Genomic DNA, 24,972 nt, shown 5'->3' with positions numbered 1-24,972 from the left:
TCTGACCTCTGCATGTGTGTGCGCACACACACACAGCAGACATGTACATATAACAAAAATTTAAAAAAAAAGAAATTTACCATAAAAAAGATACTCCCCTCTTTCCCCACCAAGTCTGGCATATTTCACAGATATAAGTGCTATTGCTGGCTTTGTGAACATTCTTCTGGAGTTGATTTTGTACATAAAGGAACATACAGTGCATAGTTTTGGTTGTTTTCATTTAAAGTACCTTAAGAATAACTTATGTGATACTAGGGAGCTTTGTCTTTTTGTTTTCTTTTGGTTTTTTGTTTGTTTGGTTTTTTGCTTCTTTTTTTTTTTTTTTCAGACAGTAGTTCATGCTGGCCTTGAACACACTATATAGCTTCCCATCCTCTTGCTTGCCCCAGGTAGAAACCTTTCGGAGGAAGAAAACTCTCAGGCTGTGGGATGGCAGGTGTACACCACCACCCCTAAACTTTCATTTCTTTTAAACCTTATTTTTAGCTATATGAAGTTAGAGATTTTATTTAACTAATTCCATATTGATAGACAGTGAATTATTTTTTTTTAATATTTATTTACTATGTATATAAAGACTGTAGCTGTCTTCAGACACACCAGAAGAGGGCATCAGATCCCATTACAGATGGTTGTGAGCCACCATGTGGTTGCTTGGAATTGAATTCAGGACCTCTGGAAGAGCAGATAGTGCTCTTAATCACTGAGCCATCTCTCTAGCCCTGTGAATTTATTTGTTTTTAACTTTTTGTTTGTTTTGTTTTTTTCAAGACAGAGTTTCTCTGTGTAGCCCTAGCTGGCCTCGAACTCAGAAATCCCCCTGCCTCTGCCTCCCAAGTGCTGGGATTAAAGGCACTCACCACCACTGCCTGGCTTTTTTTTTTTTTTTTAAATCTTTTTATGATTACTAAATATATCTCAGTGAATTACCTGCAATTCTGTTCCTTTGCATGTATTTCTACAAGGATAAATTCCACAAAGTGAAGGAAAATGTGTTTGAAACATTGATAGATATGCCACGTAGTCCTTCACAAAAGTTTCTGTTTGTTTTCTGTTTTGAGACAGGGTTTTTGTACCAGCAGTCCTGGATCTTGTTCTGTAGATCAGACTGGCCTTGAACTCACAGAGATACAACCTGCCTCTGCCTCCCAAGTGTTGAGATCAAAGACATGCATCACCACCATCTGGCCACAAGAGTTTTTGTCATTTAAATCTAACATCAGCAATATAAGAAAATGCCTGTTTCTGCACAATCTTGTAAGAAAATTAACCACATTTAATTTAAAAAAAAAAATCTGTTAAGCAACAGTTTTCATACTGAGTACACTGCAGCTGTCCTCAGACACACCAGAAGAGGGCATCGGATCCCATTTCAGATGGTTGTGAGCCACCATGTGGTTGCTGGGAATTGAACTCGGGACTTCTAGAAGAACTGTCAGTGCTTTTAACCGCTGAGCCATCTCTCTAGCCCCCAAGAAAATAAATCTTAAGAAAATCAAGCTCTGTGGGTAAATGTGCTTTCTGCCAAATCTGCCAGCCTGAGTCTCTTCCTTGGGGACCCATACGATGGAAGGGGAGAATTGACTCCCCCAAGTGGTTCTTTTACCTCTATGTGTATACTGTGTCCAATGTGTGCTCTAATAAAGAAAAAGACAGACAGACAGACAGACAGACAGAGAGAGAGAGAGAGAGAAGAGAGAGAGAGAGAAAGAGAGAGAGAAGAGAGAGAGAAAGAGAGAGAGAAGGGAGGAAGGTGGAGAGAGGCAACACAAGTGTGGGAGACCTACTTGAACAGTTAAATAATTTTTAAAAACAACAAGATGGATGGCTCCTGAGGAATGACACCCAAGGTTGACCCTCTGGGTTACACACACAGTCACACATACATATACCCACTGCACTCCCCTCATACCCAAGGTGTAAAATAAAAAGAGATAAACAACTTTTTTCAATATCAATTGATATTGATGCACATAGTGAGAAATGACTGCAGAAGGAATCATGGTGGGTGAAATCATGGTGGGGATTAGAGCCAAAGGACTGAGTTCTAGCAGGAAGTATATGCGGATCCAGGGGATCAACAGGGACCTGGAGATCATGGCTTTTGTACCCAGTGGTAGCTGCTCAGACATTATTGAGAAAGATATGAGGTTCTGGTTGCTGGATTTGGTCAAAAAGGTCATGCTGCTGTTAACATTTGTAGAGCCCTCTTTAAGGCTGTTGAAGTGGCCAGTGTGTCTCTTTTGGCCTTATCCATAGGGAAGAAGGAAAGGCCAAGAACATAAATTTTGATTGAGGGAACAGTAGTAAAGCTGGACATAGTTGCACTTACCTTTAATCCACCACTTGGGAGACAGAGGCAGGTGGATCTCTATGAGTTTGAAGCCAGTCTGTTCAACATAGAGAATTCCAGGTCAGCCAGAGTTGCATAGTGAGCTCCTGTCCCCCCCACACACAAAAGAAGAAGCACATTTATTAATCAGCCGAAAGGGCATAGTTATTGTCTTAGTAGGGTTACTCTTGCTGTGATAAAACACAATGATCAAAGTAACTTGGGGAGGAAAGGGTTTATTTCATTCACTGGTCTACATAACAGTTCATCATCAAAAGGAGTGAGGACAGGAACTCAGGTGTACAGGAGCCTGGAAGCAGGGCCAAGAAAGTGGTGCTGCTTATTGGCTTACTCTCCTTCAGTTGCTTAGTTTGCTTTTGTATAGCTCCCCGGACCACCAGCCCGGGTGTAGCACCACCCATAATGGTCTGGGCCTCCTCCCATCAATCTCTAATTAAGAAAATACCCTATAGGCTTTCCTATAGCTTCCTATGGAAGCATTTTCTTAAATGAGACTCCTCCTGTCAGATGGATGACCTTAGCTGGTGTCAAGTTGACATAAAACTACTCAGCAGAGTAATAGCACATATAACTTTATATCTAATGCATAACAATGTCAGCACCTATACTTGGGCTATTATTTTGTTCACTTACTCATGAGCTTGTGAAATATTTGAACGTCCTAATTCCTTGTTCAGTTCCTTGGAGTTTTGCTATTTAAAGTACGTATCTCAGAGGCATGGTGTATTGGTAGACTACTGCTTGGGGCACAGAAGTTGGTCTTTTTTTTAAGATGTGTAAGTGAAAGACTAATTTAGTGGCAGTGTTAACAGTCTGTGAGTAGATTCATTGTTTCAGGGCACTTGAAAAGTTTCAGCATTGATGGAATTCAACTAGTCCTTGAACCCTGGACAAATGTTCCTTCTGCTCTGTTGTGTGGTTAACAGTCTTATTCTGAGTCTGCACATTCCTACAACCCTAATCAAAGTCAAGCTGCTCACTGACTTCCTCATTGTTCAGCAAATTGTGTAACTGCTAAAACAAATTTGTTTATACCTAAGAACTAACCCCACCTTTTACAACTTGGTCTCTCATAGAGACATATTATTTTGAAGCATTGGCTTTCAATGTAACAACCATTAAAACCACTCCCTAGAATCTGGGCATGGTGGCACATGCCTATAATTCCAGCACTGGGGCTGCTGAGGCAAGAGGATCCTGAGTTTGAGGTCAGTTTGGGATACATAGTGAATCCTTGTCTCAAAGATAAAGAAATAAACAACATTTAAAAGCCATTCTTTATTCATTAGACCATACTGCCTGATTAAGACTTCAAAACCTGTTTATCTTTCTTAATTCACTTTGATTAGCTTTTACAATTTATAAACTCACTTGCATGTATAGGCCTAGAAGAAAATAGAGAACAAAATATTATAGATAGAAAAGTCCATGTGGTGCATGTACACACACACACACACACACACACACACACAAACAACAAAACCAAAGCTACAGCTGAGTACTTCTGGATAGTCCATCTAGAACCTCTCTTTAGAGTTTTGCTATGGGTTACAGGGACACCTATAGGTGAATGTCTCTAGGCATTTTTCTACATGCTTTCTAAGGATTCCATTTGAGTTTTGGACTATTCCTGGAGAAAACAACCTTCCATCATATTGGATGAACTGAATTCTTTTCCACGTTGACTTGACAAATTTGGAACCTATAGTCCTGGCCTGGCTTAGGGTCTTAAGATCATCAGGAAAGAAGACATCACACTGGCAGTTCAGTGTAGCAACAGAAATTATCATGACATCCAGGTTGAAGACAGAGCCTGGTAAGGAGATGAAGAAGGATAGAAATATCTATGTAGACCTCTGAGACATTTCCAACCATGTGAAACTACGTGTTGGCCCATGCCAGCTGCTGAGGTGTGTCTGTATATCTGTTGGGTGTGGAGAACTCTAGAGATGAAGGGAGCGTGTTCTGGACCTAGACTTACACAACCACCTACGTGCTGACCCAAATATAAGCCTGTGAGGTTTACTTCTTCCTCCATCTAATCTGTGGAAGTACGTGCTTTCACTTGTGCTTCAAGTTGGCTCTTCTGCTCTGTAGAACCTGCTTACCAGCTGAGGTTGGTAATAGGGTGGCATAATAGCCACTTGTAGGAAATTAGTAATCAGAGGTTATATTCTTCCTTTGAGATCTATGCATTTAGAATAATTACAATAAATAATAGATTTTTTTCTTTAATCTGTCACTAAAATTTTTTGTTAATTTTTTTTCATGTGTCTGTGAGGGAGGTGGGTGGATATGGTGCCAGTGTGCGTACATGTGGGGTCAGAGGCCAGCTTACAGGACTCAGTTTACTCCTTTCACCAAATGGGTTCTGGACATGCATGCACATACATGTGTGCAAGTGAATGCACACACACACACAAACACACACATACACGAGATATCAAATGGCTAGTTAGTAAATGTTGGAAATGGCTAAACTCTGCTAGAAATACATTTAATGACACTAAAAAATGGGGTCCTCACTATTGTATACGCTTATATAACAAGGATCCTTGGAGTGAGTTCAGTTGTGTCTAAAGGCTTCCTTTAATATTTCCCTTGCTTCTGTTTTGGTGTCTGCTTCTCAGAGAACCTGAATTAAGGCAATGTCACAGTCACTGACAGCCCTTTCTTTCCAGCCTCGAAGCCTATGTAGTCTCTCTGAGTCTTGGCAAAGGTTCTGACATAGAAGTCATTCAACCTGGAAGACTTCTAAGCATTTCTAGACTTTCTTTTTTCTTCTTTTTGTATTTGTTGATGTCATAATATGAGATACTTGTATGACTGCCAAACACAGTGTTAGTTTTTGCTATTGGAGGACTCTTGATAAATTTATTTTGTTTCAAATATAATTAGTGAGCCTTTCAAACCCATACTATACTACAGAACATTAGTAGTTAATTAGCTGAAATTGTCTTCAGAACGTCAAGTGTTTAGGTTTGAGAAAAGAAATGAAATAAAATATAGGTGTTGTACTGACTGTAAATCTTAGGAAACCAGATTAATATAAAATAAGTCATTTTAGAACAGCTACAGAGCTGTTCAGTCACCTCTCTTCCTCACACTGCTCTTCCCTTTCTGGTCATCTAAAGCAAAACCAAGGTGGAACATCCTCTTAAATGACCAGAACACTGAGTGAGAGGAATAAGCGTGTGTTGGAGAGCACTGTCTGGAGCCGGTGGCTCTCTTGCCTCTTTCCCTATTTGATCAGCAGCTTCTCAGTCATGGCAGAGACAGCAGGCAGTTCCCTTGGTAGGGTAGTTCAGGAATGTGCCCTTGGAAGTGGTTCCTGGAAGTTCAGCCCACGCCCTCTTTCCCACCTTTCCCAGGACTCTGCAAGCTCTGTAAGCTTATTGTTGGGGGAGTGGGAGGAGCAAATGAATTCCAAGGCTTGTGGTTTCTGACCCTTGGTCACTTCCATTTCTCCAAAATAAGTTGCAGAGTGATTTCATTGTTATTCCAGACAGAGTTCTTTAAAAAGTTTTGACCTTGTTTATCATTTATATATTCAAGTAATAATAAAGTTTTTCAAGTTCTGTCCAAAAGTTGGCAGCCATCTTTTTTTTTCATACATACAGCATTTGCCCAGGGAAGCCAACTAGGTAACTGGTGTTTGAGAAGAGACATTCAAGAGCCTCTCTTTCTGTCCTCATCACAGTAGCCTTGGTTTCCCTTGTGGATCCTTTTGGATAATGCCTGTTTCTGATTAGAATGTAAGTCATGAGGGCAGGCTTTTCTCAGTATCTCTAACATTAGTATAGTGGTCAGCCAAGTGAAATGCTCAGTTGTTGAAAGAATGGTTTGCTGTAAGCAGTAGAATACATTTAAAAATAAATGGGAGAAAGGAATGTAGTTTAACAAACAGTTACTGAACTCCCACCACGTGAATCGACACCATGTCCCCGCCCCTTTTTGATGGATGGAAAAAAAGGGACAAGTGATTAAAATCTGCCCTGGATGCTTTTGGCTTTAAACTATGATTATCCTAGGCTTCATTTCTTGGTTGATAACAGTTTCTACATCTTGGTTACTCAACAGCAAGATTTAATCAGTATTTTAAAGCTGATGTTTTAAGAAGGAAAGAAATTTTGCACGGTTTTGGAGCATATCCATGAGATCCTGTCCCTAAGTTGTGTGCTGAGTGCTGATCTTTGATTGACAGGAGACTTACCTTTGTCAAGTAATCCTGGGTCCTCTTTCAGGCTCCAGGATCACCCTTGTTACACTTCCCTAACTGAGTAAGGAAATAGCTCATTCTATGATTGGAATTGCAAGTCAAAACACATTTATCTGAACAGAATTTTAATGATTTATCAAAGAGAGGAGGGATTTTCCCAAACACATCTGAATTTACCCAATTACTGATCCCATTAAATATGTTTTTCTTAAGCACCTTTCTTTAAACAAAGCAATTACTGTGAAATCATTAAATATATTTTTCATAAAACCTTTTTGAATAACTTTTGTTTGATTAGCAGGAGCCCACTAAAAGTAAATATTGCTTTAAAAGGCACTTCTTCAAGACCTTTCTGTTTCTTTAGGGAATTAGCTTTTAAAAGCTCTATTCTTTGGAGATAGTAGGAGCCTTTTTCTGGCTGTCCTGTTGTGCAGCTCAAGGTCTTGTTAATGCTATTTTCTGGCCCTGAGATTACGGATGCTTGTGATAACACAGATTCAGCTCCTGTAATCAAAAACAAATTTGCTTGTGCCTCAGGATGTCACCAGGTGTTAATTAATCGCAGACTTCTCTCACCTGGACAACTCTCTAGGCCCCAGTAAACAGACATCTGGGAGAGAGGGACAGGCCTGTGTTACATCATTGGTTTGTGTATTTGTTTTTTTGGAAAGTGCCTTTTGGTTGACTTTGTATGGGATATGTAGTTGATCCTTCTACCTCCACTTCCCCAGTGCTTGGATGTTCTGCTCCCCATTGCCTCAGGAAAAAAAAATCTTGTGGCAGAATTCCTCCAGTGGCCAACTTAACATACAACGTGCTCTAAATGGGAAAATTATATATTTTAAAATAGGCATGTTTGAAACAATAACACTTTTGAATGTGAAATGTACTAAAGGCCACATGTCTTTGGCTTTGCTTGTCAAATGGAGAGGCTGCTGCCAGAACCACTGGGCTCCATGGTTCTCATGCCCCAAAGTCCTGCAAATTGACAAATAAGTAGACAACAACACAAAGAAGTTGGACCCATGAGAAAGTGAGTCTGGGCACTTGGGCTGCCCTCTTTTTCTCTGTGTGGAGTTCTTCCCAGCTTTGCCCCTTGTGTCTCATCTTAGATTTCCAAAAAGGAGAGATTAAATGTGTCTGGTATTTCAGCATGTTAACTGCACGGACAACATGAGGCTAGCACTGGGGCCACTGTTCAGCCTGTCATATGGAAGGAATTGCCTTTCAGAGGAGATTATAACTGTGTATGTAGCCACACAAATGCACATTCTGCCTGGAGAAAAATGCAGAGAAGAGGAGGCCGCATGCTGCCACTCAGGTCCCTTTGTAGAAGGCTGCATAAGAAGTCCTTACATGCCATAGTCACCTCTTTGGGGCTTAATGAGTCATCTTTGTGTGTTAGCTACTTAAAAGAAAAAAGAAAAAAGGAAAGAAGAAATGCACTCTCCCCCAAGTGAATTGCTTTTATTAGCCCTGCAGCTTTGTCTTAGAGGCTGCTTGAATATTCCCAATGACAGCATTTACAAGGCTAGTGCACAGACAGGACACAAAAAATAATTCAGATTCTGAGTAACCAGACAAAACTTAAAGAGACAAATTTAGAAAACTGACAACAGTACTTTTTAAAAACAGTGGATGCATGGACTTAAATAACTTGCACAATCCTAGTCTTTGAGAATGTGATGTATTGAAAGTTGGCCATAGAGAAGACTAGAAGCTCAGTACCCTTGAGTTGTAACACAGTTCAGACTTGAGTCTGTGGTCTCAAGCAGTATGTTCTAGCTAATGTAGAAAATACAGCTTCATTCATAGAATACATTACCATGCTCTTTGAGCTGTAGAATATTACATATGAAAATGACAAGAGAAATACTGGCACCTACTTCAAAGGATCGTGAAAAGACGGAGGAGGTAATCATGGGGAGGTCTTTAGAGAGATGATGGTTTGTAATAAAAATTTCTGTTATTATTTTCGTAGATCAAATTTCCCCCAACAAACGGAGTCAATAAGGGCTACCTCACAAAACAGAGAAGATGAGTTAGTATAAGGCAGGGAATCTCAATAGTAAACTATTGAATGTGGCCCAAATTGTCACTCTTAATAGTCTATCAATCAGCAGACCTGCTGGCTGGACAAGATTATCTTATAGATAAAATGATTACTTTACCGATAAAGTGAATACATGGCTATTATGCAGAGAAGGGTAAGCATATAGGTAAATGGAGATGAGCTAGACCTTCAGGGGGAGTAGCTTTGCTTTCTTCTCTTCAAGGTTATAATACAAATGTTCTCTGCAGTCTTGTTAACCTTTTCCTAGTCTGGACATTGGGACCATTTTGTCCTTTGCTATGTAAGTGTGAAGCCTAAGGATATGAGTTCAGATTCCCAGACCCTATGTAAATGCTAGGTGAGCCCTGCAGCCCTCCTGTAATCCCAGCCTTTGGAAGGCCATGGTATGGGATCACTAGAGCAAGCTCGATAGTTAGACTAGCATGAACAAGAGCTCCAGGTTCAAGTGAGACACCCTGCTTCAGTGAATAAGGTGGAAAGCCATTAAGGAACATTCCAGTGTTCGCCTCAGGCATCCACAGACATACATACGTGACTGTGCATATGAACACACACATGCCTGCACAATGCACAGTCCATGCACACTGCATACACATGTAAGAAAACTACATCCTCAGCCCTTTGTCATCTTTTACTGAGATAATTGATCTACCATAAGATTTGTCCTTTTAAATTCAATGTAATATAGAAATCAGTGGGTTTTTTTTTTTTTTACTATATTCACAAATTTGTACTACCACTATTATGATGTAATTCCAGAATTTGTGTATGTGTTGTATGTATGTATATGTGCACGGGTGAGAATGTCTATACAGGTTCACATGTGCAGGTGTATATACCTGTGTGTGAAGGCTAGAGGTTGGTTCTGGGTATCTTCTATCATTCCTCACCTTATTTGTGTGTGTCTTTGTGTATGTGTTTGTGTCTGTTTTGTCTGTTTGTGTATGTGTATGCTGTGTGTGTTTGTATATGTGCATGATCATATGTGTATGCTGTGTGTGTTGACACATGCTGACTTATACATGAGGTAGCAGAACAGTTCTCTCCTTCCACGATGGAAGGAGAGATCAAACTTAGGTTGTCAGGGTTAGTGGTAAGTGCCTTTACTCACTGAGTCATCCTATCAGCCTCATCTACCGTATCCTTTGAGACAGAGTCGTGTACTGAACCCAGAGTACATCAGTTTGCTAGCTTCTCTGGCGGTGAGTTCTGGGCATGTTATAGTCATCATAATTTTATCAATTAACTAGGATTAGTCAGGGCTGTCTTAAGCTTTCTTTGTGAATTATCCTAATATTGTGATTCAGTGCAAATAATCATACTATGAGATTGAGGTTTTTTTTTGTCCTACCATACAAACTTTGTGACTTTAGGCAATTGCATTTGTAAGATGAAGATAATTCAGCCTTATCTGACACCTAGGTTGATTATGACGTACAAAGAGATAATGTATGTGAGAGTATTTGCTAGTAAACGTTCAGGACCAATTAAAATGTTGTTAAGTTGTGAACATTGTTATCCTGCCATTAGACAGTGAGTACTGAAGACAACAGTGCATGTCTTCTGGATTGTGTCTGCACATGCGCCATCTTATCCTCCATGTCTACACAGCAGTAGGTCAAAGGGCTCTCTGATTGGATACTTGCACCCCTATTAATCTTATCCCTTCATCTATACTTTCTAGAAAAAGTATATGGTTCAAACAAGGTAGGAAGCTGTGCATGATGCCTGACATCTGTAATCCAGGCACTCAAGAAGTGAGGCAGGAGGATGGCTACAAACTTCAGAATGAGTTCTAGACTAGCCTCCACAACAGACTAAGATACTGTCTTCAAGCATATAAAATGGGGGCTGGAGAGACTTTACTGCACTTTCAGAGGACCCAGGGTCAGTTTTTAGTACGTATGCCATGGCTCACAATCTCTTGTAACTCAAGTTCCAGGGGATATTATGACTTCTCTGACGTCCCTGGGTTCCTGCACACATATGTAGTTCACTTAAGTCCACTAGTACATGCATACAAATATATGCAAAAATACTATAAATCTTAAAGAAAAGCAGACACTAAGTAAATGCAAGGTAGAAGGTTATTTTCTTCTGGGATAGACAGGGAGGGGTAGTATACTCTATGGTGCCATGGAAGACTTGGGTTTCTGTCACCTTGTTATCCTAGCCATAGACCTGGTCCCTTCCTTAGACTCCATGAGGACTGGAGGGATTTTTTTTTTTTTTTTTTTTTTTTTTTTAAGATTTATTTATTTTGTGTGAGTACACTGTCACTGTCTTCAGACACACCAGAAGAGGGCATCGGATCTCAATACAGATGGTTGTGAGCCACCATGTGGTTGCTGGGAATTGAACTCAGGACCTTTGGAAGAGTAGACAGTGCTTTTAACCAGTGAGCCATCTCTCCAGCCCACTGAAGGAACTTTTTATCTCTTCTGGTAATTAAGGGACATCTTGAATCATACTTAATTCTATTTAAGTACTTTCTAGAAGACTTAAAAGATTTTGGTTACTCAGTGTGATCTTTACATGAACCTATGTGTGTTTTGTGAAGGGAGAATTATTTATGAAAGAGAATACCACCAAGTATGCTGGCACATGCCTTTATGTGCACTTGGGAGACAGAGGACAGCTTGTTCCAGGCCAGCAGGGCAATAAAGCTCTGTCATTAACAATCATGATAAAATAAGAGAAAACAGCCATAAACTTATGTAATTTGTGATAGAAACTGCTATTCAAAAATTCTAGAAATCTCTTTATTCTTAGAAACATTCTAATTTGTACCTGGAGATTTGAGGAATGAGATAAAATAAAAGAGACTATGTATCCATAGAGAGATAAGAATTTTTTTTTTTTTTTTTTTTTTTTTTTTTTTTTTTTGAGACAGGGTTTCTCTGTATAGCCCTGGCTGTCCTGGAACTCACTCTGTAGACCAGGCTGGCCTCGAACTCAGAAATCTGCCTGCCTCTGCCTCCCAAAGGCGTGTGCCACCACTGCCAGGCAAAACAAGATATTTATAAAAAGAAATATTTATTATTGTAACAGGATACTTAATACAATTTTGAAAACTATAGTACCAAATAAAGTTTTAAAAGGTCGAAAATGAAAAGATTGTGGGAAATGGAGAGGTAGTGGGTTTGATTTGACCCTCAGTGTGCATATTTTTAGTTCATTTTTCTTTAGCTTTTTTTGCTTTCCAAGGAATTACAAAATTCAATTTTTGTCATGATTTGTTTTCTTTATACAAAGAAAAATTTCAGCATTATGATTATAGCTGAAATATGGAAAACTTCAAAGTCACATTTAAGTAAACCAATAATTCTGCACCCTTGAATCAAGAAGGGCAGAAAGTCAGGACTCTGGTTTATTTAATGTAAAACGATAGGAGTTGAACAACGTGAACAGAGATTCTTTCTGCCGAAATCTCAAGATTTTGTAACTTAGGAGCAGTGATGAAACGTAATGAGCTGTCTGCCTTGCTGCATCCCAGCTCTCCCTGGTCTGCAGACCTCATGGAGTACTGAAGCCTGTACTTACTGTATTCCTGACTGCAGTAACTGAGACCATGGAAAGCAAAATTGTGGGAATGGAAGGAGTACTGTGCAATCCAGAGGCCGATGGGCCGGAGTCTGTGGTGAGGCTTAATTGACTTCCTGGTGGAGAGGAACAGTGTGTTGGAGGACACGGGATTTGCAGGTTGGGGATTCAGTGGGCCATCATTATGGTGCAGAACATAATGGTAGGGAACAGAACAGGGTATGGGGGAAAGATAGAAAGAAAACAGACCATGCATATCTCAGGAAGGAGATATGTGTGCTAGTGCCATTGTTTCCTTCTTTTCTTCTTCACATAGGTGGTACAACCTCCAAGGATCTACAGATGACCTTTCGGAGATCTTTGGATTCTGTGTACTGCACATTAAATTATAGCCCTCTTTCCATGATAGAGCATCTGCATCTTAAATCAGATTTTTATCACAACCTAAAAAGCCACCTCAGCCTGGCAGTGGTGGCACATGCCTTTAATCCCAGCACTTGGGAGGCAGAGGCAGGTGGATTTCTGAGTTCAAGGCCAGCCTGGTCTACAGAGTGAGTTCCAGGACAGCCAGGACTACACAGAGAAACCCTGTCTCAAATAAATAAATAAATAAATAAATAAATAAATAAATACAAAGCCACCTCATCTTTTTTGGTATGTACATGTGGCATAGTGTGGTGTATATGTGTGTGTGGTATAACAGAGTGTGTGTGTATATAGTGTTTGTGTGTGCATGTATATAGTGTGTGTATAGTGTGTGTGTGTGTATGTAGCGTGGGGTGTTTAGGAACAGTGTTTCTCATAGCTCACTTTGCTGGAGCTTATTGTGTAATCCAGGCTGGCTTCAAAACTCTTGGCGATTCTTCTACCTAAGCCTCCCGAGTACTGGAATTATGGGCATAAGTCACTGTGCCCAGCTCTCTGAAGCTTCGTACTCTTAAAAACGGGTAAAATATTATCCAGATGATTAGAACAGGAAGCAAGGGCCATGCCAGTGGTTCTGCAGTGGCATAGATGGGCCATGAGTTCAGCTCAGCACTGCGCTGCTTTCCTACCATACAACAGGCTCTGTTCTCCCTCCTCTTGAAAAAGGAAAAAAAAGAAAGGTTAACTGTGTAGTAAAAAATGTATGGACTGGTGGGAAATTTGCTGCCATATGGTTTGAGCCTTGGCTTGCCATTGGACAGTTATATAATTTTCTCAAGCCTCAGTTTCCTCAGCTGTCAAATGGGATATCTTCCTGAATTTGTGGTGCTGAAGATTAAATGAGGTTGGCTAAGCATTTGGTGCATGGCTTTGGCACCCAGTAGCTACCCCTCCCGCCCAACCTTTTTTTTCTGGTCCTGACTGTATACTTTACTTTGAAGGACTGAGCCTCACAAATCCTTCGGAGAACTCTTTAGTGATGTGCACACTTCAGAAGACCACATCTTCTCAAGTGGTTTGTTAGAGGCTCTTTCCATGCAGATTTGCAAGCCGAGTGTGTAAAAATCACACGCTGCACTTGTTGCCGGGCAGCACGTGTCCCTGAGTGGTGGTACATGGCTTGCATTGTGATGTTATCAGTGCTGGAGACTGCTGGCTGGACATGTACTGCCTCTTGGGCTAGGGACTTCATTCCTCAGCAGAATACAACCAGCACTAGGGTTAACAGAAAATGACAAACCAGGCATGGGCAAGGGAGGCGCCAGCAGAGCAGCGGGACGTCCTTTGATTTGCTTCTGTTATTTGGATGTCTTTCTTGTGATGTCTGTGAAATGCTCAGAATGACAAAGTTTTTAAAAGACCTGCTGACTCCGCCTGGAAAACGTGAAAAACCTCCTGTTTAGAGACCTATTATGTTCAGCTAGTCTGCATTTTCTATATCGTTTTCTTCATTTTTTATTAATGCAAACATTTGCATGAAGACAGAACCCTTGTTTCTTAAAGAGTTCTTCTGCTCCTGCTGCTCACTGGCCCTGCCGTGCAAGAGCACAACAGAACCTTTGTTACGCTCTCAGCAAAGCTGTGTATGAACGGTGGCTTACTGCAGACTGCTTCCTGTGCTGTGGACTTTCATTCTCTCAAAAAAGAAAATCGTTTTTAGGAGTGAAAAGAATTCAGACTTTCTTTTATTTAGGCCCTGGATGTCCAAATGACAAGTAGTCCCCAGATTTGTGAGGAACTGGTAATTGCATCGAATGCAGTTTTTCACTTCACCTTGAACATAATGAGGCTCTTAGTAACAACAGAAGGAACACGTGCTTTCTCACTGGAATAGAGAGAAGGGCACTAGAAAGGCAACGTGAAGAGTGGCTGAGAAGAGGACAAAAGTAGCTTCCTGCAAGAACCCTAATACTGTAGCAGAGTGTTTTGGTCTGCTGTTTCCCACCTGGGAAGTACAGGCCTGCAGTGGCTGCACTGAATAAAGACTAGCACCACAGTTTATAAATAGTGGGCACAGTTTACATAGTCAGTCAGTAAACATTCGAATGACTATTGTGTGGAGGATGCCGAATGATGCTGAGTGTTAAACGGGATAAAAGAGAAATTAGTCATATCTGTCCATCCTTAAAAGCAAGAGGTCTAACAAAAGGTGCTGCATATGGGTAGCAGGAATAAGGCAGTGTCCAGGAGAAGGTGTCAGGGGTCTATCTAGAGTAGGTGTTAGGGGATTCAGAAAATGAAAAGATTGTTTCTAGTCGGAGCAGAATTAGGGAACACTTCCTGAGGACAATAGATTGTATTTGAACTGGGCCTGGTGGGAAATGTAGGTTTGCCTTTTATAACATTCCTAAAAGTCATAAGTCAAAGATTATTGGTCTGGTAAATAGATCCAAAGAATGTTTTCATAGAGTATTTTGGAAGTACTTTATACCATTACTGTATATCAATGCTAAATGTTAGCATGAGTCTCGAGAGTAAACTGGGGCCTCTCTCTCTAGCCTGCGCTGTTCAGTCACTCATCCCATGCAGTCCCTGTGCACTTTGGCCTGAGCCCCTGGGGCATCTATAAATATCTACAATGACCTCCTTTGCTTTTGTAACAGAAATAGAAATGACTGGCATTACCAAGCATTGTTCCGCCGGGCAGTGGTGGCACACACCTTTAATCCCAGCACTTGGGAGGCAGAGGCAGGCGGATTTCTGAGTTCGAGGCCAGCCTGGTCTACAGAGTGAGTTCCAGGACAGCCAAGACTATACACAGAAACCCTGTCTCGAAAAACAAAACAAAACAAAACAAACAAACAAAAACAAACAAACAAACAAAACCCACCAAGCATTGTTCCAGCTCATATTCATGAGCAGGCTGTGGGCAGCTCTTAGTAGGGATTTGACAGGTGAGCCTGCCATTCAAGAAACCGTCTCCATCTTAAGACAGTGGGGTTCTCCTCACAAGGCAAAGGGTAGGGATCCTAAGGCCATGAGTGTTTAGTCAGCTTAGCTGAGAACTCTGATGCCGACATTAGAGTAAGAAGCTCGTACTGTTTTATAATCTCGAGCTATTTTTTTTAAAAGCACTTTAAAATAAAATACCAGGTAAATTATAATGGATTACATTAGTATCTTACTGCCATCATCACTAACTTGAATTAAATCTCACATTGCCTAAGTAAAATTTTGCGGATTTAATCATGATGTGTATATTGCATCCCAAGAATTACAACTTGAGGTAACTATATAGAACAGTTAATTTTTACCTTGTGACTTTACTGTTCTCTGCCTGATATACATAACATTGTAAGTGGCATGTGACCAACCCCAGGATTGCCAATTTATGGGGTTGTGTTTGGGTTTGAAACTAAAACCTATCATGCTTTCTGGAAAACAGATTCATGCAGGTTGACTGATTCTCTGTATTGCTCCTTTGATAACTATCTTTACAACGCTTTTGTCATGACAGTTACAACTTGGCTCTTCATAGATTCTTTAGTTATAACTGTGGGAAATGTAAATGTCACATTAGAATCATCTCTTCAGGAAGTACATTCTGTTATGATCAGCTAACTGAACACTCCAAGTGCCCAATTGCTAGGGAAGCCTTAAAAAAGAGTTCTGTAGTTTCTGGTACTTGGAGTTGCTGGACTCCAACCTACTAATTCTGTATTATGAGATTTTGTCTGGAAATGCTTTGGCTGTGGAATTTAAGCACTTAGGCCATAATTGGTGTCCCCAAAATAAATCACCTTTTTAAGAAAGGAGAATAGAGGTGAGGATTAATGGCTGGCCAGAGACTGTTTGAATGTTGGGACTCTCAGTCCTGCACATGTATTAAGTGGTATGATGCTTCTTTGGACTGAATGAAATAGACTTGAGTTCTTTATCCTATACTTTAGTCATCTTTCGTTTTCTGGTCGTCAGAGATAATATTAGCTTGTTTGTTGTGTTTGTGCTTTGTCTGCTTCTGGACAAATGAGCGTGACTAGCTATGTAGCTGCCTTCTTGTGGTTTAGCCACACAGAGTGATGTATTAGTTTTGTCTGTTTTATAATTAATTTTTTCCCCCAGATATAGAGTTTCTTTGTGTCATTCTGGCTGTCCTGGAACTTACTTTGTAGGCTGGCCTTGAACTCAGAGATCTGCCTGCCTCTGTCTCCCAAGTGCTGGGATTAAAGGCCATCAGGCCAGGCAATTAACAATGTAAAAGATTATTCTTTGCTGGAAGGGAAATATGTACCTTTGGGAAATACCAAAAAGTGTACATTAATTTTATTTTGTTTTATGAAAGTTAACCAGACATTGAGTGAAAATATCAATGTACATTCATATTTTTGTCATTTAGATAAAAACAAAGCAAAACCAGAATGTGTATTTCTAAATATTTAGAAAATATTTTATTAATGCTGGGCAATGATGACACACACCTTTCCTCCCAGCACTTGGGAGGCAGAAGCAGGCAGATCTCTGAGTTCGAGGCCAGACTGGTCTGCATAGGACAGGAAAGGCTACACAGAAAAACCCTGTCTTGAAAAAACAAATAAACAGATAAGATTTTTAAATCTATCTATCTATCTATTTATTTATTTATTTAGTGTATGGGGCAGAGGTGTGAACATGCCACATGGTACACGTGTGGGAGTCAGACGACAACTTTTGGAAATTGTCACACTCAATTACCCAAAAGCACACTAGAAGTCCATTCTTCCCTTCTACCATGTGGGTCTTGGGGACTGTACTCAGAAGGCCAGGTTTGGTGGCAGCACCCTGCCTGAGCCATCCTGCTAACCCCAATCTATGTTCCTGAAAGTGCTGTTTTTAGGGTGAGGAATACAGCTTGGTAGGAATGCTTGTCTCCCATGTCCAAAGCCCTGGGTGCCACAAAACTGCCCGTGGTGCTGTGCATGTTCCGGCTGATGTAGAGGCAGGATGATCAGGAGTTCAAGGTCATCCTACATATTGAGTTCAAGGCCTACCTGGACTTCATGAGACCCTGCCTCAAGAAGAAAAGAAACCTTGAAAAGGAATGAAAGAAGTCTGCCTCTTAAACTGACAAGAGTTGCTATTCGTTGGCTAGCATGTAGCTTTTCTGTATCATCTGAACCCCCAAGCAAAGTTAGAGTGTGTGATTGAAAGCCTAGAGATGTTTATTAAAATTAGAGTGTGTGATTTGAAAGCCAAGTGGTATTTATTAAAGGTCTGCAAATAATTCAACTGTCTAACTTATTCACATAAGCTTCTTTTCTAATGTTAACAGTGAAGAGCTAATAACACATGTGGGAAGGGACACATGGGAGATTTGGAGTCTTTCTGATTTTTTTCCCTCCTCCTCCCTCCTTGTTTTGTTGAGACAGAGTTGCTGTGTATCTCTGGTTTTTAACAGTTCACTTGCCTCAGCCTCCTGCCTGCTGGAATTACAGGAGTAAAGTAACTTCCTCTGCTTTTGAGAAGTGGGGAAGTCGTTTGTATGGAAGAACTTCAACTTTGGAGTCAAATCCAAGTGTGAATCCTAGCTCTGCCCGGCACACAGGCTTCAGCTGGCTCCCTGACCTCCAGAGCCGCAAAAGAAACTGTTGCCTACTTCACTGAGCTGTGTGGGAATCAAATGTGCTTGTTTTTCTCATTTCCTCCTCCTCTTTGGTCAAGGGCAATTGGTTAAGTGTGGGCTAAGATCAAAGATGTTCCTATAGATGATGAAATAGCAGAACACACTGTTTTCTAGGACCAGGATAATACCAAGAAAGATGGAAGATACAGATAATAAACGTAGACATCTGGTAACTTGCTAATCCATTTAGCTATTTGTTTGTACTTCACAGGATCATTTATTGTATGATGTTAGTAATTTATAAAAACTACTAAACTTGAGACTTATAAGCAGTTTACAGGACAGGCTGGTGGCAAGCAGACTTAGTTTCCTCATCCTAAAGAACAGTTTGAATTTAGTTCAGCAGACATTTATTTGTGCTAGCCAGCATTTGAGCCTTGAGAATCAAAGAACAAAGGGTGCTTCAAAACAGGACTGGCATGAAAGGGAAAGTCAGGGTTTAGATACATATGTATATACCCTGCCTTTTCTTACAGCATTATTTCCTTGTATTTATTGATAGCACGTGTAGTAACTCATTAATATATTTCTGGTAAGACTTGTTTACTCAAGTGTTGAGACTGTTTTAAATGATAATTTAAAAATGAGAATGGTGTAACTGATGTAGGTGGAAATTCTAGACCCCTCAAGCAAGAATTTCCAAATGGGCTCCCTTATCATTTAATTGTGAAATTAACAGCTAGTACTTTGATGGTATTTATGTTTGGGAAGACAGTAAAAGGAAAGCATTTTGGACTTTCCCATGTAAACTAGGGCTTTCTGAGTAATTAGCAGCTAATAAGTGAACGCTTCCCACAAGTTTAAAGCCACAGCTAAAATGGGTATATGATTATGTAAAGTATTATAGATACAAAAATATTTTTTGGTGTTTGTGTTTTGAGACAGTATCTCTCTACATAGACCTGGCTGTCCTGTAGATCAGGCTGGTCTCAGGCTCACAGAGATCCACATGTCTCTTTCAAGTTGCTAGGATTAAAGGCGTGTGCTACCATGCCCAGTTGGTAGATATAAAATCTTATGTAGCCCCTAAATCTTTGAACGTATTTTTCTTGGAATGAATAAACAGACCCTTATATAAGTGGTCAGGAAGCTAATGTTTGTCACATGTTATGTGGCAGATGCTATACTGAGATTATTATATTATTGAATTCTTACTATAATGCCAGAGGTAGGTACTGTTTTTGAAGAATTAATTTTACAGAAAGAGCAGTGAAGTTAGGTAATTTGCACATATAGGTGGCCTGACTCATGTAGTCTGCTTTAATCTAAATTGTAAAAGATGTGTTACTTTTTGCATACTCCAAGTATTTTCTAATGCAGTAGTTTACTCTCAGATTCATTTTCAGTCCCAATCATTTAAAGCAGGAACCACTGTAGTATAAAAAGGGGAGATGGTCAGCATAGTCAGCAGACCCAGTCTTCATCACTCCCTTGGTTTGTGTAAGGATCAGGCAACGTTTACTTACACTTTGATTTGGGTTTTTCATTTTAGCATGACAAAGGTATAAATGCCTATCTCATACAATGCTACCTGGTCATGACATGTGCAGCTAGGTGTTAATGGGGATTTCAGGACAGTGAAGCCTTATTGGTACAGGTTGGAAGATTTAATCCTGATCATGTTGTGGAAGTCACAGCAAAACAGAAGAGGAAAAGCCAGTCTGAAATGTGTTTCCTTCTCCAAAAAGGCAGCTCAGGTGCCCAGCTATCTTTCCCCTCCGGGGGTGCAGGTGCGCTGTTTGAATTCTTTAATCACTCACATAAATTAAAGCTTATTCCTTTGCATTTACAAAGCAGTACAAAGGAGCACTCTCCACGTTTACTGCCAGGCAAGAAGAGCCTTGGACTTTCTAAGTCTCATTGAAGTTTGATCAACTGTAAGGATTTTCCGGAATTGAGTGGTACACTTAACCACAGAGAGGGCATCAGACTGATAAGAGTGCAGGTGAGGAACAGGAAGAGCAATTAGAGAGAGCTTGCTCTATGGCTGGGCGGAATTCCCACAGAGTGGAGCTTCTCGCTCCTGTCTGTGGCTTTTTTAATTCCTACCCTTCACCCAGATTAAAGAAAGAACCAGCACTTATTAGTTCCACTTTGTGACCTGCGAAGGGATAGCGTGAATATTTGTAGTAGAGCAGTTCTTGGTTAGACACTCAGAAATCCATAGACAAGTCCTGACTTCACATAGGTGCCAATCAGTATGCAGGCAGGGACAGGACAGAAAGGTGCTCAACACGTGACACCCATGTGTGTACACGTATGCCCACAGTTCACATAGACAGGACTGGACCACACCCCTCAGGTGATTTTGCTACACTCATGCCTTATGTTCTGTGTAAAATAAATGTGATTTTTGTTTCTGTGGCTGACTGCAAACTGTTAGTGATGAGGCGTTTTGAGACGAGCATGGTTGTTTGAACAAGTCAAACCTTGATTTTTTTTTTTTAAATCTCAGGTTCTCTTACTACTAGTTGTGTAATCTTGAATGAGTTGCTTTAATTTGCCAACTCTCAGCTATCTTGACTGTAAAGTAGAAGTCCACAAATACCTATCATAAGATTGTTGCTAATATTAAATAAAATAATGCATTAGAATAATCAATACATTATCTGGCATATTGTTCAATCAGTTGGATAGGGGCTGAAAAATGGTGTTATTTGTAATATAGTAGCCTAAGTGTCTGACTGGAAGATATTTATCTGGCATTATTAAACTGGTATGATCCCACTCCTCTCCAGTCTATTTCCAAAAAAAAGAAAAAAAAAGAAAAAAAAAAGAAAAAATTTTTTTCCATTACCTCAGCCCCCAAGATGAGAATACTTTGATTCTAACTACTATGAAAACACATCCACTGACTTTTAGTCCCTGGAGCTAGGGAGGAGAAGCACCAGGATTTGCTTCTAAGTAGAAGCTCTTTCCTTTTTGCCATCAAAGGGTTGGGGGAGGATACTGGATTCTTGTACTAGCCTTAGGTGCAGGTAAGTCATCAAAACCCACATAGCCCAGGGAAGGAAGAGTTTTGTAAGATCAGTGTTAAGTGGGTAGAAGGAAGGAAGGGGAACACAGCAGCAGTGGAAAGGTGATATTAATATTAGTCTGGCTACATTGTTCTTCTCCATTTAATATACCTAATTATGATAATTAATATTATGAAAACAGTGCTAGAATTTGGCATAGATTAGTTTACAGCTTTGCTCTCAAGACTGCCTTACAAGCATCTTTACTTCCTTTTTCTGTTTGTCTTTACTGTAGAACTAAATTACACAGCTTTGTATACTTGTTAAAGCCTAAATCAAGTATAAATTAAGTAACTATTCAAAATTAAGCTACAAAAGGCAGTCACTCAAACCTAGGTCCTTCTAACATTAATGTACTTTTACACTAGGCATGAGGCACATGTCCTTAATCACAATACTCAGGAGGCAGAGGCAGGCAGGTCTCTATGAGTTCTAAGCCAACCTAGTCTACATAGTGATTCCAGATTAGTCTCCTGTTTCAAAAAGCCAAATAAACAACAAATCTGTCTATCTATCTATCTATCTATCTATCTATCTATCTATCTATCTACCTACCTACCTATCTATCTAAGACCATGTTTTTTAAAAAAATTAAATTATTAACATGTTAATTATGGTACAAATAATGGATTTTACTGTGACTTTTCCATATATGTATGCATAATGCATTGATCATATTCATACTCCGTTCTTCTGCCGTGTCCCACTCCCTTTTGAAGTCCCAGTCCTAACAGTCTCTTTGATACTTTGTTTTTCTGAGTTGAGCTTACTTTGACAAGCCTGTGATTAATTTACACATTTTCCAGTCACAACAAATACAGGTTGTTTGTATGCCTAATAATAAGTATATCTAATAAGTTCTTGCTGTTTCCCAAGGTTAATGATATATACTTGTAACACCACTGAAATTTTCATGATCCCTAACCTTTTCCAGTGATGTTTTAAAATTAGATCTTAATTTTCTTTAGAATCGGATCATCCGTTTTCTGAAGTACGTTTTGACCATGCACAGATGGGAAAGGACAGAAGATGTAGAGGGAACAGCTTGCAGGGAAGAGTGGAGCAGAAGCTCTTAGTTACTGAAAGCAAGAATGGAAGGTGGGGCTGACAGCTAGTCAGGTCTCAGTAGGTCACCTTCTGCACTTGTTTCTTTCACCCTTCAGGATCATGGCTCAGTTATGGCTAGCAAACTTTGTCTCTCTATTCTAGTCCACTCCCTCAGGGCAGAAATAGCACTTTGACTTACATGGCCTCTCATTGGAATTGAGACAACTTTTTGCTTTTTTAATCTCTTCTATTTTCTTTCTTTCTATTTGCAGCTCAGAGACATGTCCTCACATACATGGAAGATGCAGTGTGCCAGCTGCTGGAGAACAGGGAGGATATTAGCCAGTATGGCATTGCCCGGTTCTTCACTGAATAGTGAGTACATGAATGCTTTGCTAATTGGGCAGGCACAAAGATGGTGCTTGGAAGCAGGCAGGATACAGGAATGTGGTGGTTTGAATAGGTTCCTTCCCTCCCCCCCACCCCCCCATTCATGTGTTTGAATTCTTGGCCCACAGAAAGTGGAATTACTTGGCGGTATGGCCTTATTGAAGTAGGTGTGGCCTTCTTGCAGGAAGTATGTTTTGTAGGGGTGGGCTTTAAGGTCTCCTATGCTGAAGCTCTGCCCAGTGTGAAATCCAGTCTGCCTGGCTGTCTTCTGATCAAGATGTAGAACCCTCAGCTCCTCCAGCACCATGTCTGCTTGCACACTGTCTTGCTTCCCACCTTGATGATATTGAACTAAACCTCTGAAACTGTAAGCCAGCCCTAATTAAATGTTTGCTTTTATAAGACTTGCTTTGGTCACCGTTTCTACACAGCAATAAAACTCTGACAAAGTTGGTACTAGGAGTGGAGTATTGCTGTGTCAGGCCTGACAATACTTTTGTTTGGAGGAATGTGGATTTTGGGACTTTGAATTAGGAAAGTAGTGGGATGTTTTAAGTAGGGCTTAATAGGCCACACCAATAAAAGCATGGAAGACAGTGAGTGTGATTTAAACTGTGGGAGCCCAGCTCAAGAGGTTTCAGAGGAGAAAAATTTTAGCATGTTGTGTAGAGATCTTTCTTGGGTTATTTTGGTGAAGAATGTGTCTGCTTTTTGCCCTTGTCTGAAGAGTCTGTTTGAGGCTAAAGCAAAGAGATTTAGACTACTTGTATTGACAAATCTCAAAACAGCCTAGCATAGATTTTGTCCAGTGGTTCACTCTTATGAAGAGCATTTTGATCAAATGTAGCAAGCTGAGAAAGGAAAAATACAAAATGTATGGTTCAAGAGTTAAAGGGTTACCAAGAAGTGGAATGGAACAAAATCCTGTGTTCAAGGAGATAAACAGATTAAAGATATTAAATGGAATTAAGGGAGTGGTGACAGAAGGGTAAGATCCAACCCAGCTAAGCTTCTATTTTGTGAAAAAGATGTTCCCCAAGGGACATTGCCACCTATTCTAAATTTACAATGCATTTACATTGTTAGACATTATTATGACCTGGTTATTTTCATTTGGACATAAGGAGATAATGATTGTGTGTCAAGTTGACAAGGTGTATTGACTGGTTTTACATGTCAACTTGACACAAGCTGGAGTTATCACAGAGAAAGGAGCCTCAGATGAGGAAATGCCTCCATGAGATCCAACTGTAGGGCATTTTCTCTATTAGTGATCAATGGGGGAGGGCCCAACCCATTGTGAATGACACTATTCCTGGTCTGGTAGTCCTGAATTCTATAAGAAGGCAATGACTTGAGGTGTCAGGGTGGGTTGGTTTCCCAGGAGGGAGCTCCTGCTGCTTCTTAGAGGTGAAGGGGAAGGGCCACGTGAGGGAGGACTAGGAGGAGGAGTGTAAAGTGAAAAAATGAATAAATTAATAGAGTAAAAAAAAAAAAAAAAAAAGAAAAGAAAAGAAAAAGAAAAAAGAAGGCAGACTGACCAAGCCAGGGGAAGCAACCCAGTAAGCAGCACCCTCCATGGCCTCTGCATCAGCTTTAGCCTCCAGGTTCCAGCCCTGCTTGAGTTCCTGTCCTGACTTCCTCCAGTGATAGATTGTGATCTGGAAGTATATAAGCCAATAAACCCTTTTCTCCCCTACTTGCTTTTTGGTCATGGCATTTCATCGCAGCAATTACCCCCCCCCCCCCCACACACACACCACTAAGACAATGAGCAATAGATTAGGCCAGTGGTGATGGTGTAGTAGCAGTGAATCTTGGTTGGGCAGGTGGGTTGAGAGCTGCTCAACATGTATAGGAGCGAGAACATGCTTCTGGTGTAGCTCCTTTGTGTGTCTCATGAATAGTCAAGACTGTAGTAATTTTTTGATCCATTGGGTGCATTTCTTTAGGTTCCTGTGACTTTTGTTTGTTGGTTTTTCTTTTTAAGGTTAACAATCTGTTTTTAAATTTTATGTGTATGAGTGTTTTGTCTACATGAATATTTGTGCACCATGTACATGCCTGGTGTCCATGGAGGCCAAAAAGTGTCAGACTTCCTAGTACTGGATGGTTGTGAGTCACCATGTGGTGCCAAGAATTGTCCCTGGGTCCGCTGCAGTGGTGGTAGAGCCAGCTCACTAGCCCTGTCCCTCTTAGGATTTTTAATTTTTCCCTTTATTCACAATACTCTCTGATTTCCTTTATTTGGTGATTGTGTTCATGGCTGCTTTTTCTCATGGACTTGATTTGGATGCTGTG

At 40.3% G+C, this 24,972-nt stretch overlaps 1 protein-coding gene across 4 annotated transcripts in view; it reads left to right on the top strand.

The window, feature by feature from the left end:
- Cstpp1 (centriolar satellite-associated tubulin polyglutamylase complex regulator 1) overlaps positions 1-24,972 on the top strand; it is a 157,610-nt gene that overhangs the window by 1,918 nt on the left and 130,720 nt on the right. For all 4 annotated transcript variants that reach the window (XM_034493927.2, XM_076929249.1, XM_034493926.2 and 1 more), the window contains exon 2: positions 22,554-22,656. In XM_034493927.2, the coding sequence (XP_034349818.1) occupies positions 22,554-22,656 (103 nt within the window). The remainder of the gene's footprint in view (positions 1-22,553; positions 22,657-24,972) is intronic.

The sequence above is a fragment of the Arvicanthis niloticus genome, chromosome 2 (assembly GCF_011762505.2).
Source record: "Arvicanthis niloticus isolate mArvNil1 chromosome 2, mArvNil1.pat.X, whole genome shotgun sequence".
NCBI lineage: Eukaryota > Metazoa > Chordata > Mammalia > Rodentia > Muridae > Arvicanthis > Arvicanthis niloticus.
The sequence above is the reverse complement of the archived record's forward strand: the minus strand, read 5'-3'. Positions and strand labels throughout refer to the sequence as shown.